Source organism: Ananas comosus, linkage group 7, assembly GCF_001540865.1.
Source record: "Ananas comosus cultivar F153 linkage group 7, ASM154086v1, whole genome shotgun sequence".
Taxonomy (NCBI): domain Eukaryota; kingdom Viridiplantae; phylum Streptophyta; class Magnoliopsida; order Poales; family Bromeliaceae; genus Ananas; species Ananas comosus.
Genome location: NC_033627.1, coordinates 1,550,997 through 1,566,779, shown reverse-complemented (window position 1 = coordinate 1,566,779; position 15,783 = coordinate 1,550,997). Strand labels below are relative to the sequence as shown.

General features: G+C 34.9%; 1 protein-coding gene across 1 annotated transcript; it reads right to left on the bottom strand.

The window, feature by feature from the left end:
- Positions 876-12,850, bottom strand: LOC109712728 (serine/threonine-protein phosphatase 2A 65 kDa regulatory subunit A beta isoform-like). The gene is made up of 6 exons (XM_020236470.1): positions 12,566-12,850; positions 4,220-4,402; positions 3,394-3,486; positions 1,996-2,135; positions 1,631-1,697; positions 876-1,258 (listed from the first exon to the last, which is right to left on the bottom strand). The coding sequence occupies exons 1-6, from the start codon at positions 12,848-12,850 to the stop codon at positions 1,139-1,141; spliced, it is 888 nt and encodes a 295-aa protein (XP_020092059.1). The 3' UTR covers positions 876-1,138.

The following is a 15,783-nucleotide window of genomic DNA, read 5'->3' as shown; positions in this document are numbered from 1 at the left end:
TCATATCTAAACTCAAATACATCGAATTTTTATTTTTTATACTCATATTCGAAATTATATTTATTTTGCATCAAATAAATCTATACCCGTCCGCATTTGGATAAAATTTTGGATTATCAAATTCACTGGCATCCGTACATTCAAATCTTTGTTTCGCCTCAAATATATTTGGATAGTGCAAACCAAATTCCAAATATAAAAATTCAGACTCAACCGAAAGACACAAACATTACAAATCAAAAGGCCTCTTGTGGCTACTTATAGGTTTTTCGGGGTTTTTAAAAAAAATTATTATTATTAACTTTTTATGTTATGATGATCTAAGACTACTTCCTAAAAACCAAAAATATTGGGGGGGAAATAAAAAAAATTTGTATTTTTTATTCCCAAATTGAGACTTGAGTTTCTCATTTTACTGAATTTTAAATTTCTCAAAAAACTTTAAATCAAACTGCGCATTAAACCAATGAAAATCATAATCGTGTAGAATAGAGAATAAGCAACACAATAAATCACACTTTTGGTCCCCAACCTGTGAGACGCACAAATTCTTTAAATTGCTACAATCAAATCCCACGACCCAATTTATTAGACAAAATATTATCTTGTAGCTGATATGAAAATAATGTGTGTTGTAATTAATAATACAGCAATAAATTAAATGCCATATCATCTTCATATCAGCAGCACATCACCATTTGGTTAACCACTCGAATCATGGAACTTGATTGCAACAATTTTCAAAATCGGAGCTACAAATTGCAACAAATTAAAACTAGAGGATGAAAGTGTCATGTGCCTCATAGTTTGGGGACCAAAACTGTAATTTATCCTAAAACAAATTACAATAAGGCTTTCATGATAAAGATCAAAAGAAATAGAACCCTGCAAGCACCAGAATAAATTAAATGACAAAAAAAAGCCTACATAAAATGGTTGCACCTTCATTTATAGTAGATATAAAGAAGGTAGTCAAAAAGGAAAAAAAAAAAAACCTATATATTAGCATCTCTTAAAATTAAACCATTCAAATTTAAGAAGCTTGAAGCTCAAACTTCATCAGTGAAAACATACAACATGGCTTACATAGAAGACGCGAGAGAAAATAAGACGAACCGAAACGCCCCGACCAAGCGATCTAGGTCGACATCATGACTTGATCGCACGCTTGAAGTGCTTGGCCAGCGAAGAATCTAACATCCACATCCGGGTCCTCGTTGAGCTCGAGGAGACACGGCTTAATCGTGTTGTCCACCACCTGAGGTACGAAAAATTTCAAGCAATCATAAACTTGTAAGAACACTTACTTTGACAGCTGGAGCTGCTATAGAAGTACGAAGTACTGTTCAAGTAGAGCTTTTTGTGGAGGCGTTAATTGCTCTTCAATTATAATCACCCCAAGAGCTTCTCTGACTACAACGGAGCAAAAGCTTCAAATTGGAGCAACCACTTCTAGGAGGGCTAAAAGCTCGTTATAGCTTGCCGCTACAGAAAAGCTCAGGGATTTTTTATTGCCAAATGCTTGCCTACCACTTTTCAGAGCAGAGAAACTGCTCAAGAAACTGAGCCAAACAGGCACTAAAAATAGGGTATGAAATATACAATCACCAGAGGAATTTAAGTTACTCACAGTATGATCAAGTATGGGTATGAGAGACTGCAGAACCTTTGCCACATTGAATTTGATGTTGGGTACCCTGTTGCAGTGTCAAAACATCCATGTCAGATGCCTAATAGGATGGTTCATTTTTGGCTAAAATTCAGGATGTCTCCTCTAAATACTGTTTGTTTAACATTGGCCCCTGATGTATTAAAATCTACATTCTACCTCATATGCTTCTAAGCAAAGTTATATTATTCCCAAAGGTATACTATCGAAAAGAGAGGCAATGTAACCGCAAATTGTAGCATAAATATTTCAAGGGGCAAAAGGAGAATCACAATATTTGTTAGCATTTTAGCCAACCTGTTTTCTTGATAGATAATAGTAGTTACCTGTCCTTGGAGGAAGCGATGACAACAGGAAGTAACTTTTGGCACGTGATATCCGCACCCATGACGGGGGCTAGTAAGGAAATTGCATGTAGAATGGTCATACGGTACAAATAATGTGAATTGTTGATCTTCTCCAGCACCTTCAGAAAAAATAATCAAAAACCAATAACTGCACAGCCTTGCTACAAACTAAGCTACGATTAGGGAATGGTTTTAAGGGAGTATCATCTAAATAACAATTGAGAGAATTATAAAGATTTAAGTCACCACTATGCAAAGGAAAACCTTTAAAGAAGCCTCTTCCCTGATACCTTCCACAACAGCCTAGAGATAATTATGATCTTTTATCATTTAAACAAAAGTTTGTGGGATACACCTGAGTATGAAAAACTTCGACAGCAAGTCTATTCTAATTAATGAAGAATCACATACATAAATAAATATTACACGGATGATTTAAATACATATATGCTGAAGGTCCCAAAATAACCAAGAAAGAAGAAAGAAGCAATTATTGCATCGAGAAAATGTTTGAAAAATTTCGATCATCAATACAGAGCAAAGAAAAAAAGACAAACACAAACTTTAAGTCATAATCCATCATAGCAAGATATTAATTCCAACTTTCAAAGCAACTGGCAGATACATACATGAAAACGCCAAGATTATAACTATTAAATCAACCATTGTTTGTGTCATTAGGAGGTAAATAGTTATTTATAGCATTCATCACATACACCAAGAGAAGCTCAATCAAGATCATGATAATTAAACCCCATCTTGTGTGGAACAAATGACGGTTGTGATTGCTCAATACGACGAGAAATCAAAACCCCCTCCGCCCAAAACAACCAAAAGAACACGAAGAGAACATTCAGGGCCCAGTTGAAAAACCAATGCACAAGTAACCCACAAAGTAAAAGAGAAGGATCATACTAAGGTATCATTGATATACTCACATATATCAAGATAATAAGGCACTATCTCACTGTATTTACTGCATATGAATTACGATGCTACCTATATATTGCATATGCATCCATATAGCACAAGATGCAAATGTAATTAAATATCAAGTATACCTACTTTTAAGCTCCTTTCACTGACTTAAGGATCGACACTTCAACCTAAAACGGCTATATAAGGTCAGAATCATGAATATATAGGCACATACCATGATGCGACTAAAGAGATTCAAGACCATATTGCATTGCCATCTACAAAGTACTGCTCTAATAAATCCATGTGATAAGCATGAACCAAGAAATTAGGAGTACAGAAACCACTTTTGCAAACCTTGCACATATTTGAGTCACACAAGGACAACCAAAGAAACCAGAAATGATTAATTAAATAACACTTAGTTTTCAAGTTCAAATCAAGAATTTGGAGGCAAACCTGCGGAACTATATGCTGCATTGCCCATTCTGGTCCAAATTCTTCAGCAAGTCGCTTCAAGTTATTAGCAGCTGCATCTCTAATTGAGAAAACCTGAAAATAACCATGTTTTGTAGTCAATTGATGGATAATCCTCAAGATTAGTTTAATGGCTTTCGATATCAGCAAACGCCAGAAAAAAATAATTTTGAACAAAGCATGATTCATATTAGACTAAATAATTTGTTATGGAACAAAAGAAAGGAGCAACTGGATGCGAACTCCCATACCCACGCACTTTCCCAGATTCGGTTACTGGAAGAGATGCACAACCTCATGCATGAATTATAGAGAATTTACAAACATGACCCAGTGAAGTAATCTACTATCTATGCCTAACTCCTCAAAATTACAGCCCCTAACAAAATACCCCAGTATTCAGTTGGACAATCATCCAATTCATGGGGGAGATTAGTCTTGTAGTAGAAAAGGTTTTCCAAACTCAGATATATTCTTAAGTAAGAGGGCATATCAAATTTAGTAACAAAACATAGATGTGTAAATATATTATTCTGTAGGGTTACGACGTATGTATCTCTAAAAGTAATTGCATACTCTAAGATCCCAGAGAGATTCATTAAGGAATCAACTTTCAAGAGTTTCCAAAAATTATCGCTACTCCGACAACAACTAATTCCAAATAAATAACAAGTACATATGGAGTTAAGCTAACGACTGGAAACAGATATGTGGTTCAACATGTTCAATAACAAGATGCTTTACAATGGTTAACAAAAGAAAGTCATCTAGAACATACTTGTAAGATCATAGAAGTATGCGCATATACCTTATCTTCCAACCATTGCATGCAAAGAGCACCCAGTTTATCATCAAAAAATCCAACGCCTAACTGACTAGCCAAAAGAGGAATGTACTCAATTATGGCCAGACGAACCCTCCAGTGTCTGTCCTCTGCCAGCTCCACAATTGCAGGAAGCAATGATTGCGACAACAAGTCAATTCCGATTACCTAATCAGGTAACCAACATTAGCTACATCACAAATCCATCCATCCAAACTAACAAATACGATGAATAAACCATTCAATGATGATCTCAACCTATCATCCCAGCTCCTACTTCATTAATAAAAGGGAAAACTTCAAAAACCCCCCCTGTGGTTTCGTAGTTTCTCACTTTGCCCCCCTGTGGTTTAAAATGCATCAATTTGCCCTCCTGTGGTTTCTTTTTTCTCTTTTTCTTATCAATTTCATTATTTTTTTTTCTTAAATCAGTGATAAAGTTAAAATTAAAGGGTACTAAAGTGAATATTTGATAAATCTAGATAGGTATCTGAAGTTTTTTGTATATAATTTAATGAAATATTAACGAAAAAGCTACCGAAAAGATAAAAACGAAACCACAGGGGGGCAATTTGATACATTTTAAATCATAGGGGGGCAAAGTGAGAAACTACGAAACCACAAGGGGAGTTTTTGAAGTTTTCCCTTAATAAAACTCCACAAAGTAAAGCAAAACTAATAGAAAATGCAACATTGGAAAATCCAAAATATACGATATGTACTAGATAACATCTTGAGAAGTCAAGCAGGTGACCAGATTAAATACAAGTAGAGCATAGGATGTGTTCAGCCAACATGCTGATAAAACAACACTAAAGAACTAGTACTTGGCAACCCTCAGTAACTACAAGAATTTCCCAGATGTAGCCATACACATGTCAAAATACCTATGTTCTTTGACAGAAATCAGCTTTCGAGAAAATCGTCCTCAGAAGGAAAAAAAAAAAAAAAAAAAAAAAAAAAAAAAAAAAANAAATTGCTTGATTAAATTTATAAAATATCATGGATAGTGCACTATTCACCTTAGCGCGATCCTCTCGCATGACAATACCCCACAACAGCGACATCATAATTCCCAACCAAACCTTGCCTTTTTTTTCTTCCCCCTAGACAGATAATAAAAATACAAAAAAGACCAAAAGCACCAATGAAGTAGTGCTTTTGAGTTTTTAACCATTGGATGGAGGAATATAAGGTTGTGATGATAGTGGTAGGTGGTGGTAGGTGGAATAGTGTTTGATCCAATGGCTATTAGTAATCAAGGAGAGAGAGTTGAGCTAGAAAACTCTCAAAAGCACCAATGAGGTGATACTTTTAAAAGTATTGCAGGTCAATTCTATATATATATATATATATATATATATATATTGGAAGAAAAAATAAATTGCTTGATTAAATTTATAAAATATCGTGGATAGTGCACTTTTCACCTTAGCGCGATCCTCTCGCATGACAATACCCCACAACAGCGACATCATAATTCCCAACCAAACCTTGCCTTTTTTTTCTTCCCCCTAGACAGATAATAAAAATACAAAAAAGACCAAAAGCACCAATGAAGTAGTGCTTTTGAGTTTTTAACCATTGGATGGAGGAATATAAGGTTGTGATGATAGTGGTAGGTGGTGGTAGGTGGAATAGTGTTTGATCCAATGGCTATTAGTAATCAGAGAGAGAGAGAGAGAGAGTTGAGCTAGAAAACTCTCAAAAGCACCAATAAGGTGATACTTTTAAAAGTATTTTAGCTCAATGCTCTATATATATATATATATATATATATATATATATATATATATATATATATATTGGAAGAAAAAATAAATTGCTTGATTAAATTTATAAAATATCATGGATAGTGCACTATTCACCTTAGCGCGATCCTCTGGCATGACAATACCCCACAACAGCGACATCATAATTCCCAACCAAACCTTGCCTTTTTTTTCTTCCCCCTAGACAGATAATAAAAATATAAAAAAGACCATTTAGAGTGATAGTTTTAGGGTTCTAATATTCCAACACATCTGAGTACGTACATTCATAGACTACATGCACTTGGTCATAAAGTGCGGGTTTACTTTCTTCGTTTGTTACGTCACAGCGAACGCGACTCATTAATTTGGAGCAGATTTTTTTCTCAGATGCTACAGATTACAAAGATTCCCGAAGAGATTTTCCAAATTAATACAAACATGCATGCTGCTTCTTAATTTGTTCCATTAGTTAGATCCAGTTCCTTGAACACAAGCACCTCTTTTTTGAAAAATTGGCTCGACAAGTGGGGTTTAGAAAGCATATTTCAAAGAAGAAGAACCACACAACATTCCTAGATATTGATATTTTTTGGCCCTGCCTTTCCTTGCATTGACCAAGCCCCAGCAAACGATTAATTCTTTTTCGTTGTTCTTTTCAATCTATTTTATATAATTTATTTTGATATACATGTATAAATCAAAGAAGATCATGATATAATTACTTCGCTAGAATTTCACACGTGAGAATAAACCTATTTAATTCTATGGGGCCATGAAAGTAACGTGTGGTTGAATAGAGAGTCTAAGTAAAGAAAGGGTCGATGAACTAATTGAACAAATGGTTTTGCGAGGAGGTTTCGAAGAGCGTCGTTGCATTGCACAATTGCACTGTGTTTGTTCACACGAGTGACAGCAACACGCGCACGTACGTAGGGCTGCGGCGGAACGCCAAAATTGAAATACAAATTAATTAATTGATGTTTGCGTTCGTCCAAGCATTTATACTAACATAATGATCATATTTGCTATACAAATTATTTTAAAATTTTTATTAAAAAAAAATTTGATTAAAATATTTAATTAGTGAATGACTACTGAATTCAGTGTAACTCTCTGTTATAATAACGGTACGTTATATAAGCAGTAAGACTATTTATAAGATATCTTTTATTTTATTGACCTAATTAATTGGATAATATGGCACTAGAGTTGGTCCTAAACTCTTTTTTCACTACAACAGAATTAGATTATAGGGACACATATTTGGGACACTTTTGAGTAAGTGTCCCATTTATCCTAAAACTTAAAAAAACATCTACTAATGCCTAAATATAAAGCCCAATCCAACCAAAAATAAAAGATTACTCTACTCAACCCACCGCACCCAGTCTATTTGGCCCGATTACAAACAGAAAAGAAAAAAAAAAAAGAAAAATCAATTACCATCTTTTCTTCTCTCTTCACTCAATCCACTGAAATTCTAAACGAAGAGCCTTTCCTATCGTCCTCCTCCGCCACCGCAGCCAACGAGATAGAGTTTCGGCGGTTGCTAAATGCTTAAATAAGTGTTGGTAAATTAGCAGCACTCTTTTAGGTTATAGCGACACTCTTTAACTGTCACTATATATCTAGCGACCCACATATAGCAACACTTTTTAAAAGTGTCGGTAATTTTAGCTAGCAGCACTTTTTTGACATGTACCTATATTTAAAAATGTCGCTATAGACCGTTTTTGTTGTAGTGTTTAACTTAGAAAAAGATTCTAGTTCTCAATTCCCGCTTCCTTTTTTCAATAGAATAAAATTAAAAAAAATTATTTTTGTGCACGCACATTGTGGGCCACTAAAGAATATAAACTTTGGCCTCAACACCAAAAAAAAGGCAAAAATGTGGGCCAACTATTGAAAGATAAAAGAAAAACGATGGAAACAAAAATGATCTCTCAATTACGGGACAACCTAAAATTGTAGGAGCCTAGCTACGTATTATAATATTCTTAACCTAATCTTCAAATCTTACATTTTCTAGAGTCTGCTCAAGATTTGCGGCTCACCATTAATAATTTCTTAGAACGAGATATAAGTTGCTTAGCTTATTTGCACAGTTCAACTGTACTTAAGATAATTTCGGAATTATTTTCTATTAATCATTTTTTTTAGAAACATAAGATTAGAGCCTGTCTTAAGCTCCCTCTGTTCTAATTAAGGTGTTTTGAATTCAATTCCCACATATGCGAGTGGAAGTTTTAAGATGAATCTAAACTCGTTTCTATCACTTAAATCTTAGCATATAGAGGATGCATTATTTTACTTGTTCATGGACAACTTAATCCCTCTCCTTTAGCATTTGTTCATTAGTTGTGATTAAGGAATTTCATTATTAGAACTAACAACTTTTTTTGAGAGAGAGAAATGTTGCAGGTTAAAAAAAAATGAACTCTGCTAGAGATGTGAAGTAATTTTTGAACTTAGAAACTTAGGTATTAATTATTAAGTTCTTAGTAAATCATGCTAGCTACGGTTGGTAATCAACAATATTATTGAGAGGATCATTCAAGTTTGTTTGAATACTTTGCAGTAGGTTCGAGAATTTGTCGTTTTCATTCAAAAAAAGTTTCCACGAATTTGCCTTTGAAGTGGACAAATTACCTAATACATATATCTAAATAATGTATGGTCAACATTATCAACTCTTAGAGATAAGGTTATTGAAGCTAGCAAGAGCTTTCAAAACAAGGTTTTTTTTGTTATTATTGAAAGGTTGAAACTAGCCATATTTAGTTGACCAAATTTGACTCCTGTTTTGGAAACTTATTATACATAAATAGTAGTGTAGTGTAGTACTTTTACATATAAAATATTACGCACTACAACAAAAACGGTTTATAGCGACACTTTTAAATGTCGGTACAGATCAAAAAAAGTGATGCTGGCTAAATTAGCGACACTTTTAAAGAGTGTTGCTATACGCGGGGTTGCTAGGTATATAGTGACAGTTAAAGAGTGCCGCTATAATCTAAAAAGAGTGTTGCTAATTTAGCAACACTTATTTAAGCATCTACCAACCGCCGGAACTTTACCTTGTTGGCTGCAGTGGCAGAGGAGGACGAGAGGGAAGGGCCCTTCGTCTAGGATTTCAATGGAATAAGTAAGAGGAGAAGGGGAGATGGTAATCGATTTTTCTTTGTTTTTTCTTTTCTGTTTGTAATCGGGCTAAATGGGCTGGGTTGGATGGGTTGAGTAGAGTAACCTTTTATTTTTTGTTGGATTTGGCTTTATATTTAAACATTAGTAGATGTTTTTTAAAATTTTTGTATAAATGGGACACTTAGACAAAAGTGTCCCAAACATGTGTCGCTATAACCTAATTCTGTTGCAGTGACGGGACTTGCGGTGCAATGTTACCCAAATTGTCTACATTTTTATTACTTTATTTGGTAGTGATACATTTTTTAATTTAAATTTTAATTAAAGAGCTCTAATAGTAAATTTTGCAATGACATGGGATACTAAGGAATTGCATTAGCCAGTGATGCTTGATTGGTTCCCATTGGGTTAGGTGAGTTAATTAATCATTAGTAGCCATTTTTATGTTTAACTAATGTTAAAGTTAAGTGTTAAAATAACCAAAATCATTCTAATAGAAAAACTATTGAAATAGAACGAATTAATAAGTCGTGCTCAAATAAACATCAAAAAGTTTAACTACAAATGGTGATAAAAAGTTAGTATAAGTGACTTAAAATCAAAGTGGATCTGTGCGTAGGTTCATGTATATATAATCTAATGCAATGTTTTATATAAGCAACCTCTACGTACAAACTAAAAAAATACTAGTCCATAAATTGGCCAGATGATCGTATGTTCTATTAACATATAATTTGGGCGCCATTTAATTAACATCCAACCACTTGCTAAATTCCTCTTGATTTTCTTCATAATTAATTTAAAAAAGGTTCTACGAAAAATTTAAAAAGCTCGCTATTAATTGTTCATATAAATTAATTGCTTGTGTAATTCACACTTTATTCTTACTATAGGGAGGTCCTTATCAGTTTTCTAAGGATAAAACTTGATCTTATTCATCATTTTGTTACAGATTTCATAGATATATATATATATATATATATATATATATATATATATATATATATNACACATGTATCTTCTGAGAATGCAAGAAGGTCGAGAAATTTTTTATGCAAGTAATTAATGTGTACTCTTTTTTTTCTTTTTTAACCTTAGCATATCTATCTATTTAATTTAGAAGTCTAAACTACAGCATCTCTTTTTTTTTTAGGGAAAGGTGGTATACTATCACTTCATTCATTAGGATGGTGAATTAAGCAAATAGATGAAGCAACACGGCTTCGTTAAAAAACAAAAAGAAAACAAAATGCTAGATGCAATGTAGACCCCAAAGACTCCTAGAAGAGCGTACGTCCATCACTAGTTGTCTCAGTGAGATTTTTTCGTCTTCAGAAATTTTTCTATTTCGTTCTGTCCAGATAGCCCACCAAACAACAATTATGGTCGATAGTTCCTTTTTCCTCATGTTACCTCACTTAGAGCCACTAGCATTTTAGAGCGTGTCGGTTGAAGCACAGGTACTAAGGTGTCTGCCGCGAACGAACCGGCCCCGCCGTAGATTGTTTCTAAAGCGTATTAGGCAGGAAGCACTCCAACAAAGCTCGTGAGAAACTACATGTAACAAAGAGATGGTCAACCGTCTATGGTTCTTCCGAATAGAGCACACAGCTTAACTCTCAAGACCATCCCCTTATGGACATGCAGATTATCTCTCGTTAGTAACCTATGTTTTAGCACTAGTCACCCGTAGATTTTATTTTTCAAAAGAGTTTTGATCTTTCACAACTGAAAGAACCCCTTTCGTGGACGCTGCCATCTTGTAAGAAAGTATAAACAGATTTAATCGTGAAAATTTCTATTGAAGTCCATAGAAAAAAAATATATGCTTTTAGGGAGGATGAAATATATATATATATATATATATATCTACTATGCTATCGGAAGTATAGAGGATCTGGTGCTTCCGATTTTTTAGTACTTAGATCAACCTCTTTGATCATTTCTAACCTTTGGATTAATACTATTATCCTGTGGCACCCACTCAACCCTAGGGGTACCACTCAACCCTGGGGGACAGCAATCATCCTAACCGTATAATTGTTGATCCAATGGTCAAAAAGTTGGAAGTATCAAATTCTCTATACTTCCGATAGTATAATAGCTATATATATATATATATATATATATATATATAGCTATTATACTATCGGAAGTATAGAGAATTTGATACTTCCAACTTTTTGACCATTGGATCAACAATTATACGGTTAGGATGATTGCTGTCCCCCAGGGTTGAGTGGTACCCCTAGGGTTGAGTGGGTGCCACAGGATAATAGTATTAATCCAAAGGTTAGAAATGATCAAAGAGGTTGATCTAAGTACTAAAAAATCGGAAGCACCAGATCCTCTATACTTCCGATAGCATAGTAGATATATATATATATATATATATATTTCATCCTCCCTAAAAGCATATATTTTTTTTCTATGGACTTCAATAGAAATTTTCACGATTAAATCTGTTTATACTTTCTTACAAGATGGCAGCGTCCACGAAAGGGGTTCTTTCAGTTGTGAAAGATCAAAACTCTTTTGAAAAATAAAATCTACGGGTGACTAGTGCTAAAACATAGGTTACTAACGAGAGATAATCTGCATGTCCATAAGGGGATGGTCTTGAGAGTTAAGCTGTGTGCTCTATTCGGAAGAACCATAGACGGTTGACCATCTCTTTGTTACATGTAGTTTCTCACGAGCTTTGTTGGAGTGCTTCCTGCCTAATACGCTTTAGAAACAATCTACGGCGGGGCCGGTTCGTTCGCGGCAGACACCTTAGTACCTGTGCTTCAACCGACACGCTCTAAAATGCTAGTGGCTCTAAGTGAGGTAACATGAGGAAAAAGGAACTATCGACCATAATTGTTGTTTGGTGGGCTATCTGGACAGAACGAAATAGAAAAATTTCTGAAGACGAAAAAATCTCACTGAGACAACTAGTGATGGACGTACGCTCTTCTAGGAGTCTTTGGGGTCTACATTGCATCTAGCATTTTGTTTTCTTTTTGTTTTTTAACGAAGCCGTGTTGCTTCATCTATTTGCTTAATTCACCATCCTAATGAATGAAGTGATAGTATACCACCTTTCCCTAAAAAAAAAAGAGATGCTGTAGTTTAGACTTCTAAATTAAATAGATAGATATGCTAAGGTTAAAAAAGAAAAAAAAGAGTACACATTAATTACTTGCATAAAAAATTTCTCGACCTTCTTGCATTCTCAGAAGATACATGTGTGTACAATGCATATTTGTGTAACAACTAATACAAATCTATTGCTTTCTCAAAATATTTCCCACAATGGGACTAGAAAACGAAATAAAATGAGCTACTGCAAAAAATGAACGAATAAATATAGACAAATTAAGAACACTAGTAAACTCAAACAACTTGAATGAGATTATCCATCTAGCTTTCGATGAGACAACGCGACCATGCGCCGGAAATTGTGTGCGTCGCAGGGCACTCTGAGCACTCCCTCTTGCCGGTACCCGAACCGCTCCGCGGCCCACTCGAGGAGCTCCACCATGAACGGCTCATTGAGGAGTTTAACATGCACCAAAACTCTCTCCACCTCCCCGCGCGCCTCGTCCTCGACCAGCATCGGGACGTACCCTTTCGGTATCCGCTCCGCCACATCCTCGCACTCTCCGTCACACTCCGTGAGACGGTCGTAGTGCGTCGGTAGCTGCTCGGTCTCCTTCTTCCTCCACCACATTGTTTTTTCTTTCTTTTTTTTTTTGTTTTTGGATCTAAATTTTATGAGTGAGGAGTGTGGGAGATCGATGAGATGTGGATGTGGTTAGTTTCTTACTGGTTTATTTCTGCATGAGGGGATAGGGTTTTTATAGCCATGGATTGGTGGGGAGGTTTAGAACAGTTTGGGTCAACCTTTGGAAGCTTCAGGGATTGATCGTTGAAACTACAGTCAAAAGAGGAAGGGAGGAGCCTATTTATTTAATTATTAAATAAATAAAGGATGTGGACTTGGCTAATGTGTTAGGAATCGAGCCACGTAGAGACAACAAAGTTTGATGTATTAAATTCTAAAACTACCATTAAGCCGTGATGATGTGATTTATTTTCCTATATTTCTGTGGGCAATGCAAATAATTTGATTATATTTCGTCGCAGGTGAATAGTAAAATTATCTTATGAGTATAAATTTTTGTGTATAACATTATAATAAACAAAGTCCTGAGTTCAAATTTTAATTTATTCATATTTTCAACTAAATTTATTTTTAAAAAATATAACGAAACGGGTTGCATGCTAACTTTCTCTCTAAAAAAAATATTATAATATATAGATGCTCAATTAAAGAATTGTATGCCTACATATACACAAAATTTAAAATATACACCAGTCAATCGCTGTAAAAAAATCAGGGTTGAATAGTACCCTTAGGGTTGAGTGGTCCCCACAAGTTAATAGTATTAATTCAAAAATTAGAAATGATTAAAAGGGTTGATCTAAGGGCCGAAAAATCGGAAGCATCGGATCCTCTATACTTCTGATAGTTTAGTAGCTCTACTCTAAATATAATATATATATAAAATTTTGGAAGTAAAGTTATTAGGTACTGCCAAGTGACACATTTAGTGAGGAGTTCTAATATTTTTTAATAATGCTATAATTTATTGTGTTCCAACATGCAATCATACTATCATAAATAGAAAAAAATATTTTTTTTGATGTTGAGTTTGCATAAGAAGTTTAAATTTTGGTAAAATACTAAAAAGTTTAATTAATACCTTATTTTAAGTATTTATCTTAACTTTTATCTTATGAGTTCAATTATGAAGTATTTTTATTAATTTTTAAATAACTGTTTTCTAATTTATCATTGATATTTATTTTTTCAGGTCAATTTTTGCAGAAGCGATTATGATAAATAAAAATAAATATAAGTAAGGAGCGCCATAAAAATTGAGTTAAAAAGCCTAAAATATCAGAGTTCTAAAGAAAAGAAGGACAAGAAAGATCCTCTATTTTATAACTGGCTTTTTATAAATATATTAATTGCTCAATTTTCTTCCATATAAATGGTTGATTTCTACAAATAAAATTTATTAGATTAAAATATTAACTTTAACTATACAATTTTATTTTCATCTTTTTTTTTTCTATAATTTTCTTTTTTTTTTCTTTTTTTCTTTCATTTTTTATAATTTTTTTTGGTCACGTCTTTCCGCTAACGGCTACGGCGCCGGTGACGACGCCATTAAGGAACCCCCGCTCTGAGGCTGCGGCGCCGCAATGACCTTCACGGCGTGGGCAGCGGAGGAGGAAGGAGAGAGAGGGTGAAAAGGGTGTGGAAGGACAAGAGAGGCGTCGCCGTCAAAAACGGTGGATGAGGGTCGGAGAGAAAAAAAAAAAAAGTCACGGCGCATTTCGATAGGGTCGGAGGCAAGGAAGGTTGGGGGTGTGTGGGCAAGGGCGAGGGCATGAGAGTGAGAGGCGGCGCAGACCGTTTCCGCCTTCGCCTCCGCCTCAGCCTCTAATGCCTTCTTCAGAGAAAGGAAAAAAAAAAAAGAATGAATGAAAAAGTAATAAGGGTATTTTGGTCAGTTTGCTAAAAATTCGGATTGAATCTGTAAATTAAAAAAAAAGGACATAATCTTACAAAAGCTCAAAATTTGTTAATTTTTATACAAATTGGCCAAAAATTTTTGGCCTTCTTGCTATCTCAGAAGATACATATTAACGCACATACAATTATGTAACAACTTACACAAATCTATTGCCTTCTCAAATGTATTTCCCACAAAGGGACTAGAAAACAAAATAAAATGAACTAGCACGAAAAAAATGAATGAATAAATATAGACAAATTTAGAAGCACACAAGTGAATTAACTCAAACAATTTGTATGAGATTATCTATCTAGCTTTCGCCGAGATAACGCGACCATGCGCCGGAAATTGCGAGCGTCGCAGGGCACTCTGAGCACGCCATCTTGCTGGTACCCGAACCGCTGCGCCGACCACTCGAGGAGCTCCACCATGAACGGCTCATTGAGGAGCTTAACATGCACCAAAACTCTCTCCACCTCCCCGCGCGCCTCGTCCTCGACCAGCATCGGGACGTACCCTTTCGGTATCCGCTGCGCCACGTCCTCGCACTCTCCGGCGCACTCCGTGAGACGGTCGTAGTGCGTCGGTAGCGGCTCCATCTCCTTCTTCCTCCACCACATTGTTTTTTTTTTTTTTTTTTTNTTTTTGGATCTAAATTTTATGAGTGAGGAGTGAGGGAGATCGATGAGATGTGGATGTGGTTAGTTTCTTACTGGTTTATTTCTGCATGAGGGGATAGGGTTTTTATAGCCATGGATTGGTGGGGAGGTTTAGAAACTTTTGGAAGCTTCAGGGCTTGATCGTTGAAACTACGGTCAAAACACGAGGGGAGGCGCCTATTTATTTAATTATTAAATAAATAAAGGATGTGGACTTGGCTAATGTGTTTGGAATCGAGCCACGTAGAGAGAATAAAGTTTGATGTATTAAATAAATTCCAAATCTACCGTATAAGTCATGAGGATGTGATTTTTCTATTTATTTTCGTAGGCAATGCAAATTTAATCGAATGTATTTTATCGCTGATGAGCAGTAAGATTATTTTGTGAGTATAATATTTTGTATATAAAATTAT

Bases quoted from the DNA above. Each gene is read 5' to 3' on its own strand.
- LOC109712728 (XM_020236470.1), bottom strand. From the start codon at position 12,850: ATGTGGTGGAGGAAGAAGGAGACCGAGCAGCTACCGACGCACTACGAC. The intron at 3,487-4,219 runs GTATATGCGCAT...GGTTATTTTCAG, and splicing joins TGCAATGGTTGGAAGATAAG to GTTTTCTCAATTAGAGATGC. The intron at 1,259-1,630 runs GTGAGTAACTTA...TTCGTACCTCAG, and splicing joins TACCCATACTTGATCATACT to GTGGTGGACAACACGATTAA.